Genomic DNA, 19,060 nt, shown 5'->3' on the forward strand with positions numbered 1-19,060 from the left:
CCTAGCACTCTCTAGTTATGTAGGCCTTCTTTCCAAAGTTGATGTTGAAGGGTTTCTTCTGTCAGTATGTTTTCTTTATATTCAGTTAATATAATTAGGGTTTGTTTAGTGACAGAGCAATGACTAGCATATTTTCCCGGCTGCTGCTAAAGGCATAACCAAACCACAGAAGCCCTGGCGCTGCCAAAGCCTCTACATTTGGCCATATTTATTTTGGCTTTTGTATGCCTAACTTTTTCTCTAACTTTTTTTGTTAAAAATGTTGGAGTATTCCCAAATGGACAAATTGCCCCACTGCTTGTTCCAAGTGTAGCTTCCACTCTTTGCCACAAGGTGGTGATGGGATCCTACTTAATATTCTTGAGTTTTATTTTATTTTATTTTTTAAAGATTTTATTTATTTATTTGACAGAGAGATACACAGCGAGAGAGGGAACACAAGCAAGGAGAGTGGGAGTGGGAGAGGGAGAAGCAGGCTTCCCGCGGAGCAGGGAGCCCGACGCGGGACTCGATTCCAGGATACTGGGATCATGACCTGAGCGGAAAGCAGACGCTTAACGACGGAACCACCCAGGCGTCCCTATTCTTGAGCTTTAAAGAACATTTAAAATTCAGATCCTTGCAATGCTGCTTCCTCAAAAAACTGAGAACGTTTCTCATGAGGATTAACAATACCCTACAATTTCAATTCCTGCAGTTGTTCAATAACAAAGGAAAGGATAACCCCCCCGGAAGTGAGCGTAGCTGGGGCGAGAAGGCGACTGTGGGGTGGGGGGCGGGTCTGCACCGAGCACTTGGATTCAGCTCCTCCATTTCCAACCTGGAAGAAGCTTACACCGAGTCCCTGGAGCCTGAAAAGCTATTACAATGCCCCTGCGATATAAACCACCAGATCAGGGCCTGCAGGTTTCCTTATCATCTTATTGAGTACAGAAAGAATCATCCTGATGTCGCAAATTAGTTGCTTGTCCCTTCAGTGGTCGCCACCAGGGATCTCGGGCCGAAATCAGTCATCATATCTCAAGCTGTGATAAAAGCTGTACTGAGCAGGATGTTGTGAACCAAATCAGGAACCTTGGACAGGAGGCTCTGGCGGAAAGCACATGGCAGTGCATCCTTGCGATGAAGCCTGGGATAAAGATCTGTGGGAACAGACCAGCACCCTATTTGTCTGGGGCACAGCCAGCTACTGTGGCAACAACAGTTACGGGTATGGAACAGACGAGTAACCGGGCTTCAGGCATGCACGTTCCCAAGGCTCTGCCGTGTATTCTGCCATAGAAAAACAATGGAAACGCACAGTAACTGAGTATCTATCTCATCAAATGCCAGGCCCTAGAAGACTTTTGCTTCTTCCTGCTACCAGTGGGTTCTTCATTTTTTTCCTCTTAATTTAATTGTAGAAAGATAAACTGTGACTTTCAAACTGACAAGTACCTTTTCTTTTTTTCCCCCCTCCCTGCTTTGAGTTCTCACTCATTTAATACAAGAAAGAACCTTTGGTGCCTGGCCAGCTCAGTTGGTAGTTCCTGGCTGGCTCCGCAGGTGGAGCATGGGACCCTTGATCTCAGGGTTGTGAGTTCAAGTCCCACGTTGGGTGTGGAGTCTGATAAAACAATTTTTTTCTTTTTTAAAGAGAGAACCCTTAAACTCAGAAGAACTGTTTCAAATAAAGCCGATTTAAAAAAAAAGGGAAAGGATGAAGTACTAAGTAATTTGTGTGTTATGAAAAAGAAATTTCCCTATTCTGTTTCCACATGACAATCCTCTACTCTCAAGAGGGCAAACTTCAAAACCGGACTCAATGGTCAGAATTCTGAGTTAACTCACAGCTTTCTGACTGTCATCTGATGACACCATTTTGGGAGGAATTCTTGACCAAACAAAATCAGGGAGACCCTCTTCTTGTCAAACCCTAAATTAATGTATTGGTTCTGCTTTATAAGGACGCTAAGGGAACAGGCAAAATGTTTTTAAACTAAGTTCCTTTTAATTATGACTCAAGATAATATTAAATGAACTCTTAGGCATATAAATGCTGGTTTATCAGTCCTCTGCCGACAAGGCTTGTTTGTTTCTTATCAAAATCTGAAATAGTGAAGTCTCTCTCATTTTAGGCAGTGCAGGCAATGAGAAGCTCATTCATAGTCAGACTTCTTGGATGTGAAATTCTTTGGGCACTAAGTGGATTGCCTCTCTCTTTTTTCCAAGATGTTGGACAGTGGACATATGAATTACAACTTAACTTTCTCATTTGGGGCACTGAAAGGGGGGGCTACTATACTCTCTACTAGAAATATCACAGGCTAGAAATCACGTGTAATTTCTCATGGCATTGAACAAAACCCAAAAACTTCAAAGAACAGAATACTTTCCTCTGCATCCTTTGTTTGTACTTCAGCTTTTCAAAAACTTAAATCTAAGGGCACCTGGCTGGCTCAGTCAGTGGAATGAGAAGCTCTTGGTCTCGGGGTTGTGAGTTCGAGTCCCCTGTTAGACATAGGGATTACTTTTAAAAAAACCTGCTTAAATGCTAATAGGATTCATAAAACATTTGTAATAATAATTTCACATAATAATAATAATGAAACATAATTATATGAATTTAGCTCCATGTCTTCTGCAGTAACCCATGTTTCCAGAAACCTAGTCTTTAAGGGTGTTTCTGTATCAATATATGTCTTTCTTTGGTAAAAATGGATACTCATGTTATTTTGAAAATTGTCAGCAAAATGGATGGTTTGCCCCTGTGCAGAAAAGAAGTAACAGCAAGTCTGACTACCATCCTTTTGGCCTGCTTACAAAGTTGGCCCCTGCTTGGCATCTGGGAGCTTGGATTTTGAAAGGGTTCCCACCGTTCTCAGACCTGATAAGAATGTGCCTAAATTGTACCTAAATTGTACAAATATATGGTTTATGCTGAACACCTGCTTTCCTTCTGCAAGTCTGGAATTTCGGTATGTGCTAGATAGATGGTGCCTACGTGACCAGGCCCCAGCAAAAATCCAGAGAGCTGAGCTTTCCTGGCAGACAATATTTCACACGTGTGATCACAACTCATGGCTGGAGGAATTAAGTGCGTCCTGTGGCTCCAATGGAGAGAGGACTTTGGGAAGCTTGCACCTGGTTTTTCCGGGCTTTGCCCCATGTGCCTTTTCCCTTGATGGACTTTGCTTTGTAACCTTTGCTGTAATAAATCATAGCCGTGAATACAACTATATGAGTACAACTATATGATTCCTTCTAGTGAATCACCTAATCTGGGTGGTCTTGGAGACCTCCGACACAGCCCCTTATTTGATCACAAGATGGTTATCTTGTGGTATTTAAAATAACCAAAAACTGACTTAAAGTTATAGTTTATGATGATATTTGATCAGACTGGTTTTAGGTAGTCACATGCAAGAAGGTCAGTTAAGAAGGAAAGCTCTTGGGGCGCCTGGGTGGCTGTCTTTAAGCATTTACTTTCGGCTCAGGTCATGATCCCAGGGTCCTGGGATCCAGCCCCGCATCCAGCCCCGCATCCAGCCCTGCATCAGGCTCCCTGCTCGGCGGAGGGCCTGCTTCTCCCTCTCCCTTTGCCTCTGCTTGTGTTCCCTCTCTCACTGTGTCTCTCTCTGTCAAATAAATAAATAAAATCTTAAAAAAAAAGGAAAGCTCTTTAAACTTGGTTAAGTCCTTGTCGTTTTTGAAAAATGATGCTAATCTATAAATGTTACAGGAATTAGAAGTTTTCCTGATTACTGTTATATGAAATTTGGGCTTAGGTGGCATGCCATACCATGAAATGATGGAAACAAATATGATTTCTGTCTTGGTCTGAAACATTAATTAAAAAGATTTATAAAGATTTATAAAAATCATAATAAACTGTATTCTAAAAGCAGACCCATGTCTGAAAATTCTGGTATACACATATCTTTGACCCTTTTGGAAATAGAGATGTACTTCCTACTGAATGACTCAGAAGGGAAGGAATTTCGGGTGATCTGATAAACAGAGAGTCATGGGGTAAGTCTGTTTCTATACATTGATGTTAATAGTATAAAAAGAGAACTATAATATTAACATATTATACCTGTTATTTACAATTCTGATCTTCTGTTGATTTTTATACTTGGAAACCATATTCTTAATGATTGACATGCTTTATCAGTCCTGTATGAATGCCAATGCCAAAATCCAGGCTCAGCGTCTGTTCTACCTGGGATTTCTTTTTTTTTTTTTTAAAGATTTTATTTATTTATTTGAGAGAGAGAGAGCACATGAGAGGGGGGAGGGTCAGAGGGAGAAGCAGACTCCCTGCCGAGCAGGGAGCCCGATGCGGGACTTGATCCCGGGACTCCAGGATCATGACCTGAGCCGAAGGCAGTCGCTTAACCAACTGAGCCACCCAGGCGCCCTACTACCTGGGATTTCTAAGAGTAATGGTTCCCCCCCCCCCCCCACTGGTAAGAATGCAGCATGAACTTGGTCATCTATGATGAAGTAAAGCAAATTTTAGGAGGTCCACTATCAGTTGGTTCCTAGGGAGAATTGATCACCATCAAGTTTATTTCTCCATGCCTGGGTAAAACAACAGTGACTTGTCTGGTGATCACCAAACCCTTCAAACATAAGCATGGTCACATGACCATCTCCTTCCTCCCAAAAAGAAAGAACAACATTTGATTTAGATGGTTTGTGTTCCTCAGAAAAGGTTACTCTATAGACCGGAAGAACTTGAGAAAGAGGAAGTACATTGAATTAAAATGCAGAGACTCAGAAACTGACATCGGGGGCACATTTAGCCATAATGTCCTTTCTGGAAGCGGGAGGTTGCTGGACAACAGGCGTATCAGAACCGCTTGTTCCAAGGCTATGTGTGATGTTTGAGATCAGTTCAGGAGCCTTGTGAAGAAGAAGAATTTATTTATTTTTATTTATTTTTAAAGATTTTATTTATTTGAGAGAGAGAGAGAGAGCACGAGTGGGGGGGAGGGGGAGAGAAACAGAAGGAGAGGGAGAAGCAAGCTCCCCACTGAGCAGGGACCCCGATGTGGGACTCAATCCCAGGACCTGAGCCGAAGGCAGACGCTTAACCGACTGAGCCACCCACGCACCCCAGGAGACAAAAAAATTATAGAGAGAGGCTGAACATTGGCCTAATGAAAAATGGAAAAGAGTTTCTGGAGTTCCCTTCAGCAATGGGGCAAAGTCATGCTCCGTGGCCACACCCACTTAAAGAGGAAAATGGGATCAAGAGTTGGGTGCAATTGGCTCAACTTGAAAGAAAGGAGCAGCCTCTGAGAGTTTCTCCTATTCTTAGGACACTTCCTGTGATCTATCCTGAACACAGATACTCATTGAATGCTCCCAGTCTCATGTTCCAATGAAATGAATTACATCCCGATAAGGAAGAAGGGAGCAGAAATACCACCTGTTGGCTGAGGTCCCTGTCATCCTGAAATGGAAGTAAAAAGGAAGATGGATTTGGTCATTGAGAGAGTAAGGAGCAACAACATCTTGGAAAATTATCCAAACATTTCCACCGCAGTCTCCATGTCACTGGGAATGAAAGCGGGGCCCACTCTGTAGGTCTGAGTCCCCAGGCAGAAAAGAAGACCCTGCCAAAGAGGGTAACTAGCAGTCTCGGGTATCTTACTGGGCCAGATCTCGGGCTAGGCACCTTCCTCCCCACAGGGCTGTCTTTGCCTCATCAGAGTCTGATTTCAGTGGCCTCTTTTTGCTCTGTTGTTTTGCTTTTCTGTCACAACTTCATCACTGAAGAACAGCGAGACAGTGGACAGTGTCAACCACTTTCCAGAAGTTTCTTACCTCGCTGGCTTCTACAATGGAGAATGAAGCTCGCTCCGAGGGCAATGAGCCCTAGCACAAAGCCTCCGACTCCAGCCAGCATCTTGCTCCGGGCAGACTGTGCCTCTGGGGAGAACAGAAGTCAGGGTGAGTCTCCCCTCCACTTGCCGCAACCCCAGGGCCCTGTCTGACAGGCGCCTGATCTAATCTACCACGGACAGAAAAGGAAGGGGATGAGGTCAAGCTTGGAACCACTATGGAGAAAGAGTAGATGTGAAAAGCACTAAAGTCTTGGGCCGCAGAGTGATGGCTTCCACAGGATGCAAATGCTGGTTTTAGGTCAGCCCATTAAGTCCAAGCTTAAGGGACTGAAGGGAGACTGAAGGGAGAGGTGTTTCCATGTCTGAGGGCCAGTCATGAAGGTGATGGCATTTCTGAGGTTTTTTTGACAAGGGGAGATTCTTTAGACTTCCCCCAGGGCAGGATAAATGTGTGCGAGGATTGCCAGACCATCACTGCTCCCAGCCGAGACCACAGTTAGGTTGATGAGGAACACGGGGTAGTCTTGTGTAGTAACACAAGACAAAATGAGCAGACCTCAGAGCCTGGAGGGTCATCAGGGAGTAACTCACTCCACTCCACGGTGACAGGACCATCTAGGCTGGGGTGCTCCACTTGGCAGGCGTAGACGTCTCCCTGCCGGGGGGTCATTTCCAGCATCACCAGGGTCTGGAAAGTCCAGTCTCCATTATGCATCGAGTTGGTGGATAAATCCCCAGCTGTTTCCTCCTGTCCATTCAAGAACCAGCGGACTTGAATGTGGCCTGGGTAGAAATCTGACACGTGGCAAACAAGCAGGTTGTGGTGCTGCGGGTGCCCCTTCTTGGAGGGAGAGACATGCACTTGAGGCTGGACTAGGAGGGGAAAAGACTCTTTGTTATGACAACTGAGACAGCCAAAGTAGAACATTTAGCGATTTTCTTGCCCAACTGACTTCTCAGATGTTAAAGACAAATCCTATCACCTATTAAGCTATTTAGAGGCAGGAGATGGGGAACACAGTAGGAAAAACAGAATAAAACATTCAAATGTTCTAAGAATGACCTTGTCACACCCAATAATGAAAGAGCAAAGAACAGGTGAGGGTCAGAGTTGGTGCTCTAGAACACTTCTGCCACAAATGTAGGTGACAGTGACTAATATTCTTTGAGCAGAAATGTTGGACCAGCTATGAAGTTACCTGAATTTACATTTTCTCATCTTGTTTAAAAGGATGTATAATCCTGCCAGATATTATCTTGGAATCAGAATATATTCAGCCAATACAGTTCCTTTGATCTAGCAGTCTAATATTCTCCTTTAAAAAAGACGAGCAGATGGGATGTCGGAGTGGCTCAGTCGGTTAAGCGTCTGCCTTCAGCTCAGGTCATGATCCCAGCGTCCTGGGATCCAGTCCCACATTGGACTCCTTGCTGGGTGGGGAGCCTGCTTCTCCCTCTGCTTGCTGCTCCCCCGCTTATGCTCGAACTCTCTTTCTCTCTGAGAAATAATAAATAAATAAATAAATAAATAAATAAATAAATAAATAAATAATAAATAATAGGAGAAGAAATGAAGTAGCTTGATTTGTTCTTCATTTTAACCTGTCTCCTGGCTTCCTCTACCAGGGGAAAAAAAAAAAGTTTGTCGCCAGATCCACAAACCCAATGCTCCTGTCTCTTTCCTGTTTGCGGAGCAGGGAGTCTGGCCCCTTGCGGCGCTGGCCTGGCCCCTGGGCTCCGTGCGGGCTCTGGGACGCGGCGGCCGCTCCCGCCTCTGCTGCCCAAGTCCACCCGGTGCAGAGTGTCCGCTGCAGACCCGCCCTGTCACCTCGGCGCTTCAGCGTGAAACCCTCGTCCAGGTCGAAGTTGTGCTTGCACACGGAGTCCACGGCGCTCCGTCTCAGGGCCAGGAACTCCCTGTGAATGTTCCAGTTCTTGGCCGTGATGCTCGGACACGGCGGCAAACAGCCCCACGGCGCTGTCCAACTGGACGAACAGCTCTCGGTTGTAGTGTATTGCTCCCGGAAGTGGTGCGTCCCGTTGAACTCGAGGCAGGTACTCCGCCTCTGGTAGGCGTAAAGCTCTGTGGGGAGTAAACTAGGAGGTGAATATAAGAATGTATAGGAGGGGGGCGCCTGGGTGGCTCTGGGTGGCTCAGTCGTTAAGCGTCTGCCTTCGGCTCAGGTCATGATCCCAGGCTCCTGAGATCGAGCCCCGAATCAGGTTCTTTGTTCACCGAGGAGTCGGCTTCTCCCTCTACCTCTGCCTGCCCCTCCCCCTGCTCATGTGCTCTCTCTCTGCCAACTAAATAAATAAAATCTTTAAAAAGGGAAAAAAAAAAAAAAAGAATGTATAGGAGAATATAATAATGAATATGGGGGTGAGGAAGCATTTCTTAAGCAAACATAAATCACAAGCAAAAAGATAATGAAATGAATTGCATTAAAATTCAATGCTTCTGTTATGCAAAGGGCACCACTAAGAATAGACAGAATAGAAATACACTCACAATGTCTAAAATTGACATGGGATCAGTATCTAAAATATATAAGCAATTCCTAAAAAACAAGCAAAATAAAGGACAGTGATAGAGCAGTGGTAAGGAGTGGGAATGGGAATTTATAGGAGAGGAAACTTGCAAGGCAGCCTGCAGCTCACCAGTGGAAAGAAAATTCAGAAAGAAATGAGACTGAGATCTATTAGACTCAAGCATCATATGGAGTGTAACGCACCCCCTGCCCCATGGTCAGAATAGCACCCAGAGGACACTTGGTCAAACTGAAGAGATGTATGCCATATGACCCAGCACTCCCACAACTTGTTAGACATCAAAAATGTTCACACTCAGGTCCATAAAGGGACAGGTAGGGGCTGCTGTTGACTGTGGCATTATTTGTGACACTAAAGAATTGGCAGGAATCAGTTGGTGTGATCATCCCTGGGACAGCAAACACCTAAAAACTGTTGTGGATGTACACCATGGAATATTTTTTAAAAGATTTTATTTATTTATTTAGAGAAAAAGCATGAACAGGGGGAAGGGCAGAGGGGGAAGGAGAGAGAATCCCAAACAGACTCCCCACTGAGCATGGAGCTGGCATGGGGCTTGATCTTAGGACCCTGAGATCATGACCTGAGCTGAACTCAAGAGTCGGATGCTCGGGGTGCCTGGGTGGCTCAGTCGTTAAGTGTCTGCCTTTGGCTCAGGTCATGATCCCGGGGTCCTGGGATCGAGTCCCACATTGGGGTCCCTGCTCGGCGGGAAGCCTGCTTCTCCCTCTCCCACTCTCCCTGCTTGTGTTCTCTCTCTCGCTGTCTCTCTCTCTCTGTTAATAAATAAAATCTTAAAAAAAAAAAAATTAAAAGAGTCGGATGCTCAACCAACTGAGCCACCCAGGTGCCCCTGGACCATGGAATATTATGTAACCATTAGATGACACCAAATAGTTGTACACTCTATAACATTGTGTAGGAATGTTAAAAATATAGGCACTGAAAAATACATATCTTGAAAGAATGCATAGGAACAACAACTATGTAGGAAACCCATTAGAATGGGTGGGTGCATTCTCTGTGTGTTTTAGAATCTTATCACAAGGGTCACATTAGGGACATGCAGACAAAGTGATTTTTCCCCATGTCCTGTTCTGTTTTTTACACTTGAACATTTTAAGTCAAGTTACTCTTTTATTCATATTTATATACAGCACCTAACCTAAGCCATCCTAAATACTTTCTGGCTTTATTGACATATATTTGATAATAAAAAAAAGTCATATATATTTAAGGTGTAAAACCTGATGGTCTGATATATGTATACATTGTGAAATATTCACAAGCCAATTAACATATTCATCATCTCATACAGTTACCAATTGCCTTTTTTTAAATCTTTTTTTTGTGGTGAGAACACCTAAGATCTACCCTCTTAAATTTCAAGTACACAATACAATATTGTCAACACAGTTCTCCAGAACTTATCCACAACTGAAACGTAGTACTCCTTGAAAAATATCCCCCCATTTTCATCTCCCCCAGCCCCTGGTAACCATTTCTATGAATTTAACTATTTTAGATTTCACATATAAGTAAGATCATGCAGTATTTGTCTTTCTACATCTGCCTCGTTTCATTGAACATAATGTCCTACAGGTTTATCCATGTTGTTGCAAATGTCAGGATTTCCTTCTTTTTAAAGGCTGAAGAGTATTACATTGTGTACATATACCATATTTTCTTTATTCATTATTCATTCATCTGTCCTTGGACATTTAAGTTGTGTCCATATATTGGTTTTGAGAATAATACTGAAATGAATATGGAAGTGCAGATATCTCTTCAAAACCCAGATTTCATTTCTTTTGGATATATACCCAGAAGTGAGATTGCTGGATCATATGGTAGTCCTATTTTTAATTTTTTGAGGAACCTCCATACCGTTTTCCATAGAAGCTGCACCAACTTACATCCCCACAGCAGTGTATCGGGTTCTCTTTTCTCCACATCTTAGTATCATTAATCTTCCATCTTTTGATACTAGCCATTCTAATAGGTTAAGATGATATCTCATTGTGGTGTTAATTTGCATTAGTAAAGTTAATTAGTAAATTAATTAGTAAAGTTGAGCACTTTTTCATATACATGTTGACCAACTGAGAAATGTCTATTCAGGTCCTTTGCTGTTTTTTTAAAAAAAATTTTTTATTGTTATGTTAATCACCATACATTACATCATTAGTTTTTGATGTAGTGTTCCATGATTCATTGTTTGTGCATAACACCCAGTTCTCCATGCAGAACGTGCCCTTTTTAATACCCATCACCAGGCTAACCCATCCTCCCACCCCCCTCCTCTCTAGAACCTCAGTTTGTTTTTCAGAGTCCATCATCTCTTATGATTCGTCTCCCCCTCCGATTTCCCCCCCTTCATTCTTCCCCTCCTGCTATCTTCTTTTTTTTTTTTCTTGACATATATTGCATTATTTGTTTCAGAGGTACAGATCTGTGATTCAACAGTCTTGCACAATTCACAGCGCTCACCATAGCACATACCTTCCCCAATGTCTATCACCCAGCCACCCTATCCCTCCCACCCCCCACCACTCCAGCAACCCTCAGCTTGTTTCCTGAGATTAAGAAGTCCTCATATCAATGAGGTCATATGATACATGTCTTTCTCTGATTGACTTATTTCGCTCAGCATAACACCCTCCAGTTCCATCCATGTCGTTGCAAATGGCAAGATCTTATTCCTTTTGATGGCTGCATAATATTCCATTGTATATATATACCACATCTTCTTTATCCATTCATCTGTCGATGGACATCTTGACTCTTTCCATAGTTTGGCTATTGTGGACATTGCTGCTATAAACATCAGGGTGCACGTACCCCTTCGGATCCCTACATTTGTATCTTTGGGATAAATACCCAGTAGTGCAATTGCTGGATCGTATGGTAGCTCTATTTTCAACTTTTTGAGGGGCCTCCATACTGTTTTCCAGAGTGGCTGCACCAGCTTGCATTCCCACCAACAGTGTAGGAGGGTTCCCCTTTCTCCGCATCCCCGCCAACATCTGTCGTTTCCTGACTTGTTAATTTTAGCCATTCTGGCAGGTGTGAGGTGGTATCTCATTGAGGTTTTGATTTGGATTTCCCTGATGCCGAGCGATGTTGAGCACTTTTTCATGTGTCTATTGGCCATTTGTATGTCTTCTTTGGAAAAATGTCTGTTCATGCCTTCTGCCCATTTCTTGATTGGATTATTTGTTCTTTGGGTGTTGAGTTTGATAAGTTCTTTATAGATTTTGGATACTAGGCCTTTATCTGATATGTCTTTGCTGTTTTTTTAATCAGGTTTTTTGTTTGTTTTTTCTATTGAGTTACATGAGCTCCCGTATTTTGAATATTAACTTCTTATCAGACACATGGTTTACAAATATCTTCTCCCATTCCATAGGTTGCCTTTTCACTATGTTAATTGTTTCCTTTGCTGTGCAAAAACCTTTTAATTCGTTAGTTTTTGCTTGTTGCCTGTGTTTTTTATGTCATAACCAAAAAAATCATTGCTCAGACCAAAGTCAAGAAAGTTTTCCTCTATGTTTTCTTCTAGGAGTTTTATAATTTCAGATTCTACATTTAAGTCTTTAATCAATCTTGAGTTGATTTTTATATACAGTATGAGATAAGGGTTTTATTTTATTATTCTGCATATGGATATCCAGTTTTCTCAATATCATTTATTGAAGACAATCTTTATGTTCTTGGCATACTCTTGTTGACTATAAGTTGACTGTAGATATGTGGATTTATTTCTGGGCCTTCTATTATATTCCACGGTTCTCTGTATGTCTGTATTTATGCCAGTATCATACTGTTTTGATCACTGTAGCATTGTAATATATTTTGAAATTGGGAAATGTGATCCTTTGTTCTTCTTGCTCAAGACTGTTTTGATCATTCAGGGTCTTTTGTGATTCCATATGAATTTTAGAGCTGTCTTGTTCAATTTCTGTAAAGAATACCATTGGGGCTTTGTAAGGGATGGCATGGAATCTGTACGTAACTTTGGGTGGTATGAACATTCTTCTAGTCCATGAACGTGGATGTCTTTTCATTTATCTGTGTCTTCTTTGATTTCTTTAACAATGTTTTATAATTTCCAGAGTACAAGTCTTTGGTTCAGTTTATTCTTAAGTATTTTATATTTTTTGTTGCTATTGTGACTGTGATTGTTTTCTTAACTTCTATTTGGATACTTCATTGTCTGTGTATAGAAGGGTGATTGATGTTTGCATTTTGATTTCATATCCTGCAACTTTACTGGATTTGTTGATAAGTTCTTATTTTATTTTATTTTTTTGCTGATAAGTTCTAAAAGTTTTTTGTTGTTGTTGTTGAGTCTTAAGGGTTTTCTGTCTGTACAAGCATGTCATCCACAAACAGGGATAATTCTACTTCTTCTTGTCTGATTTGGATACCTTTTATGTCTTTTTCTTGTCTAATTGCTCTGGGTAGGACTTCCATAATTATGTTGAAAAGAAGAGGCAAGAGTGGGCATCCTTGGCTTGAACCAGATCTTGGAAAGCTCTCAGTTTTTCCCCATTGGTAAGATAGGCTGTGGCTTTTCATATATGACCTTTATTGTGTTGAGTTTAAGGTCCCTCTATACTTTTGTTGAGAGTTTAATCATGAATGGATGTCGAACTTTCTCAAGTGCCCTTTCTGTGTCTGTTGAGGCGATCAAGTATTGTTTTTCCCTTTCATTTTGTTAATGTGGTGTATCACATTGATTGATTTGCTTATGTCCAAATATCCTTGCATCCCAGAGTTAAATCCCACTTAGTCATGGTGTATAATTCCTTTAATACACTGTTGAATTTGGTTTGCTTGTATTCTTTTGAGAATCTTGAATATATATTCATTATGGGTATTGGCCTGCAATTTTCTTTTCTAGGGTTGTCTTTGTCTGGTTTTGTTGTCAGGGTAATGTTAGCCAACAAAGAATTGATTGTAAATTACTGGCTGCCTGGAATCTAATTGGGGGTCCACAGTTGTCTGTTGAAGGAGTCTTTAAATTGCAGCTTCTCTGTGTGACTTAAAGTTTATCATAAATGGAAAATCCAGAATGAATTTATCACACGACTTCCTAGACCACAGAAATGAGGGCAATGCTGCACAGTGGCAGAAATAAAGGATGTTTGAAGAATATGTCAACACAAGGCTCACCCTGTCATTTCAGGGTTGAGCTCAGGGAGCCCAAGCTCCAGGTGAAGCTCCTTCCCCTGCTCAGGAGCCTTTCTGAGTGGCTGTCAAGGGGCCTTAACAGACCATCCTAACAGTAGGAGGAGGGTGTGAGGGGATCTGACCATCATCTCTGTTACTGCAGAGATGACAAGAGTTGATTTGGGTGGTCTTGTCAGAGTCCTTGTCCTTTCTCAGGGCTTCACGTGCCCCAACTTGAAGTTGCTCAACTGGTTGCTCAGGCAGGGAGGGAGCCACCAAACAAAGCTCAGGGAGCCCTATACAACTTATAGCTTGCAAGGGCTGTGCTGCAGCAGCACTTCATTTCTCTCCGATCTCCCAAGCCTGTCTTCTTGCTCTGTGCTCTGTCCCTCAGCCTCGGAGCCCCTGGCCCCATCCAGTTTGGAGTCTGTGCTGTCTTCTACCAGCCCTGCCTGCTCTCCTCCCCCACATCGAACTCCATTTCCTGTTCCGCTAAGAGGCTTCTCCACCTGTTTTTCAATCAGGACATAGTTCTGTTAGTTCTGAATAGTGGTTTCAATTTTTTCCTCTTTTAAAGTAGTTGACTTTTAAAAAATTTTTGATGTAGTTCCAATAGTTTATTTTTGCTTTAATTTCGCTTGCCTCAGGAGACATTTAGAAAAATGTTGCTATGATTGTTGGTGGGAATGCAAACTGGTGCAGCCACTGTGGAAAACACTATGGAGGTTCCTCAAAAAGTTGAAAATAGAAATATCCTATGATCTAGTAATCACACTACTGGCTATTTACCCAAAAAATATGAAAACACAAATTCAAAAGGATATATGCACCCCTGTGTTTAATGCAGCATTATTTATAATAGCCAAACTATGGAAGCAGCCCAAATGTCCTTCAATAGATGAATGGATAAAGAAGATGTGGTTTATATACGATGGAATGTTATTCAGTAATAAAAAAGAATGAAATATTGCCATTTGCAATAACATAGATGGAGCTAGAGAGTATAACACTAAGAAAAATAAGTCAGTCAGACAAAGACAAATACCATATGATTTCACTCATATGTGGAATTTAAGAAATAAAACAAATGAACAAAGGATAAAAAGAGACAAACCAATACACAGACTCTTATCTATAGAGAACAAACTCGTGGTTACCAGAGGGCAGGTGGGTGGGGGGATGGGTGAAATAGGTGAAGAGGATTAAGAGTACATTTATCTTGATGAGCACTGAGTAATGTATAGAATTGTGGAGTCACTATATTGTACACCCAAAATAATATAACATTGCATGTTAACTACTGGGATTAAAAACTTAAAAAAAAAAGTAAAGTAATTAACTTTTTTTTCAAAGTGAAATCTTATTTTCAAAGCAGACAAATGTCACACAAAGGTCTCTCTTTCCTATGTGCACTTGAAAAATATTACAGACTTTCTAAAACTCTTGAAAACATCTGAATTTTCTAGAGTAGAGCTTGAAAACTTCAGGTGTAAAATACATCATCTTTCTAGACTAGGACATATTAAGAATATGTAATTACCATAGGATATAAGGAAGGTAATGTGGACAGAGCAATAAGGATGTCTGCAGACCAGCTGTGTGGCTTTGGGCAAGTAAAGCAACCTGTTAGAGTCTCAACTTTTTCACCTGTAAAAAAGGATGTTATTATCATTATTATTTACCTTGAAGGACTACTGTTGAAATTAAATAAAATGATATAAATAAAACCTAGAGCATAGTGTCTGGCCCTGGTCACTGGAGGTTAGAGCCCTTCCCCTTCTCAAGCTATGATGGCTTAGATTATGTGGAGACAAAGAGCCCTAGTTTGTTCAGAATGGCTCAAATGGAGCTGCCCTTTGAGGCACAACATTAATGCTTGAAAAGGAGCTTTTATTAACTTAATACTGATAATTTCTTTCTTTCCACCTCTTCTTTCACTTGGGAAAGGGAGATAGAAGAAGTGGAGTAAACAAAAGATTAAATCCCCAGGTGTCCTCTGCCTCCCAGGTGTGTGATAGGATAGAGTCCCAGGGCTTAAATGCCAGAATGGTAAATGTCATGAACAAAGGATGTTTCAAGTGGCTGTTGGAGCTACAGTTCTGTTTCATCCATGACTTGGATACTTCCTTTCTCCACAGTTTTCTTCATGACCCAATAGTCTCTAGTATTTTCTCAACAACTTCAGCATCTCCCCTTTTGTCTCTTTTTATTTTTGCTCTGTTGAAAGTTGAAGAAATCCTGAGGAGTTGGAGGCATAAGAAACTGGAGGAATGTGCCCAACCCATTGGGTCCAAGTTTTCAGGACTCACATTTCACTCAGTAATGAGTTCCTCAGCATCAAAACTGTGCAGAGAGCTCCTGGTCCACCTGCTTGCTCCCTACAGTAGTCTTTCTCACAAGGCAATGAGACTCTATTCATTCCTTTTAAATCTGAACCCACTGGCTTCATCTCACCCCACCCCTCCCACCACCCACCACACTGCTCGCTATTCACCCCAAAGGAGACCCCAGCTCTGATTTCCAATGTACTCGTATCAGCACAACTGCCCCTGGACCCCAGAACAGCATTGCTTCTCCTGTCACCTCCTGTGGGACACTGTCGCATCTCACCAGCTACTTCCACAGTTCCTCTGGCTGTCTAGGACTGTCGCTTCTCCATTTCTTCTCTCATGGCAGGCATGAGCACACAGCTGAGCTGCCCTGTCTAACTCTCTGCCCTTCTGAGGCAGAAATGTATGAAATTTTCCCTTCCCCTCATCTGAGAAATGGGTACATTGGGATGGAGTTTGAGCAGATGAATTTGGGAGTTTCAAATGCTATTATCCCTGGAAATTAAGGAAGGGACCTGAGAGTACCTGATCCTCAGGAGGAAGTGGGGCTGGCCTTATGGATGGGGATGAGGAGGCTGGGAAATTTTAACATAAACAAATTCACCATTCTATCACTAATGGTTTCTTGGTGGTGAACTGGAACTAGAAGAGGCCATTTCCTGTTTTTCACTTCTCTGGTCCTGTCCTGATGTGCCCTGATCCAATTCCTAATGTGAGGGACAGTCAGCTGCAACTGGTATCCTGTCGGCCTTAACCACAGCTTGTCATCACCCTCCTCTGCTGCTCTGGCCATCACTGGTCATGGAATGAGGGTTCCTGCCTGATTCTGTGGAAGGGGCCCCTACCTGGAGCACTGATTCTACAGAGTGATCTTCAAATCTTGGACAATGCAGACTAACCATAATTTCCCCTTTCTGATCTTTGATGGATGTTGAAATGTCATTTTGATGACCCTTTTGTGAGAACTTTGCCCCTCCAAAATCACTCCAGACCACCAGGTACCATCGTCCCCATCACACGCACACCCTGATCTCTTTCTCTCTCTGCTGAGAATAGCAGCCCCTGCACGATGTCAGAGCCCTAAAGCCTTTCTCAGGGAGTGAGCCCACATGGAAAGCCCCCTAAGGTCATTCCCCTGAGCTGGATCCTCCAAGAGGAGCAGCTCTGCACTTACCTGGGGTGTCTCTGCTCTGAACCAAAGGGGAGCTTAGCATCACCAAGGACATCATGAGAGCGGCCATCCCTGGGACCCCAGTGATCCTCGGGACCACCATCCTGGAGCCTGGGAAAGGATGGGGGCTGAGAGACTTGCAGTCAGAGCAGCTCTCACTCAATGGGCCCCATTCCTAAAATATCAGACAAGATGAGCTTGGGCAGCCTTCCTTATCCCCGGGTGTGACCAGATTCTGAAAAATGAACCAATAAACAGGAATTGTCACTCATCAGACAGAAGTTTGGTATAAAACACATGATTCTTTAAGGTGTAAGATTCACTGAAGACAGTATAAGGAAAGGGATCCTCATTTTGAGCAACTGGGTGAGTCATAAGTCTTGATTGTTTTATATACTTTCCTCCCTAGGAACAGATCCCAGGGAATGTCATTCCTTCTCCATGGTGAACGCCATCCCCCTTGCACAGACATGTTCTGGGACAGAGCAAGTCCTAAACAGTGTGTTAATGACTTGGGGGGGATTAGACTGTCCATCCCAGAACTCAGAATTAGCCCTGGGAGCTGTACAAGCGGGCATGCAAAATATGCGGTGTATATCTTTTCCTCTCAACGGTTCTGTAGCTCTTAGAAGAAGAAAGGATATGGACTAAGGGTCTCTGGGTTTCAATACCAGATAAGGCATGGAAGTAGGTGTACAACTTTACACAAATTACTTGTCCTTTCTGGGCCACCATTTCTTCATTTTTAAAATGGGGACGGTAGCACCTGCATATCAGTAATTCTTGAGGGTGAAATGGGAGCACCCGTGTAAAACGCTTTAGAAACTTACAGATCTGAGACTTTTGAGTAGATCAATGAAGTTATCAGGGACCATCCTTTTTTTTTGCAATTCAACATATGTATATATTTTTGGTAACTTTTAAACACCAGATAATTCCAACAAACAATACAGATAGTTCCTGAAATGAGGTAAATATACTCCCCCAGAACACACAACCTAAGGAAGACAATAACAAAACAAATACAATTTACAGCAAATATATTAAGTACTCTGTTTGACTTATTTCGCTCAGACAAATATATTAAGTACTTATATAAAATGTTGATGAATTGAATAAAAGCATATAAAAATATTGAATTTAAGTTTTCTATTAGGTACAAAGATGCATTGTAGAGAAGTGGTCAGGCACAGTTTTAGAAAGCCCCTTTCTACTACTTCCAGACTTTTTTTTTTAACCCACTGTGACTTATTTCCTTTCATGTAGAATGGAGATTATTATGTCATTGGTTTTGGGAAATCTAATTGGGATGATACTCAGAATTTGTGAATCTCTTAAAACAAAGCCTTGCACATAGTAAGGAATCAAGAAATGTTAATTATTATAATGCAGGACACTTTATCCAATACAACGTATTATTTAATCCAATAATAATAAATTCTATAATTTTGGGGCGCCTGGGTGGCTCAGTCGTTAAGCGTCTGCCTTCGGCTCAAGTCATGATCCCAGGGTCCTGGGATCGAGCCCCACATCGGGCTCCATGCTCCGCAGGAAGCCTGCTTCTCCCTCTCTCACTCCCACTGCTTGTGTTCCCTCTCTCACTGTGTCTGTCTCTGTCAAATAAATAAATAAAATCTTAAAAAAAAAAAAATAAATAAATTCTATAATTTTAACAATAAACACACACAGAGGAATTTCTGCAGTTCCCCATCCCTTTGGTGTAGTTCCAAACCCCTCTGTAATAAAACAGCATATCAGCGAAAGATCTACCATTAGACTTAATGTGAAATGATTAGGGAAATTGTCCTTAATGGTAAGGTTTAGAGGCGGCTGGCTGGCTCAGTCCATAAGGCATGTGACTCTTGATCTCAGAGTCCTGAGTTCGAACCCCATGTCGGGCATGGAGCCTACTTAAAAAAACAACAACAACAACAAACAGTGAGATGTAAATAAAGATGCCTTATATCACCAAATTCTGTATAAGAAGAAATAAAAGA

The 19,060-nt window shown here is 42.1% G+C and overlaps 1 protein-coding gene and 1 pseudogene across 1 annotated transcript; one reads left to right on the forward strand and one right to left on the reverse strand.

Annotated features, from left to right (window-relative positions):
* The first annotated feature begins 658 nt into the window (after positions 1 to 658).
* On the forward strand, positions 659 to 1,540 carry LOC118522954 (gametocyte-specific factor 1 pseudogene; annotated as a pseudogene).
* A 4,209-nt stretch (positions 1,541 to 5,749) lies between these two features.
* Positions 5,750 to 17,166, reverse strand: LOC144378931 (HLA class II histocompatibility antigen, DP beta 1 chain-like). The gene is given in 7 exon segments (XM_078054361.1): positions 5,750 to 5,763; positions 5,818 to 5,922; positions 6,429 to 6,710; positions 7,666 to 7,784; positions 7,786 to 7,849; positions 7,852 to 7,920; positions 17,067 to 17,166. Coding segments are annotated over 7 exon segments (753 nt in total).
* Between the last annotated feature and the right edge of the window lie 1,894 nt (positions 17,167 to 19,060).

This window comes from Halichoerus grypus, chromosome 9 (assembly GCF_964656455.1).
Source record: "Halichoerus grypus chromosome 9, mHalGry1.hap1.1, whole genome shotgun sequence".
In the NCBI taxonomy this organism is placed as follows: Eukaryota; Metazoa; Chordata; class Mammalia; order Carnivora; family Phocidae; genus Halichoerus; species Halichoerus grypus.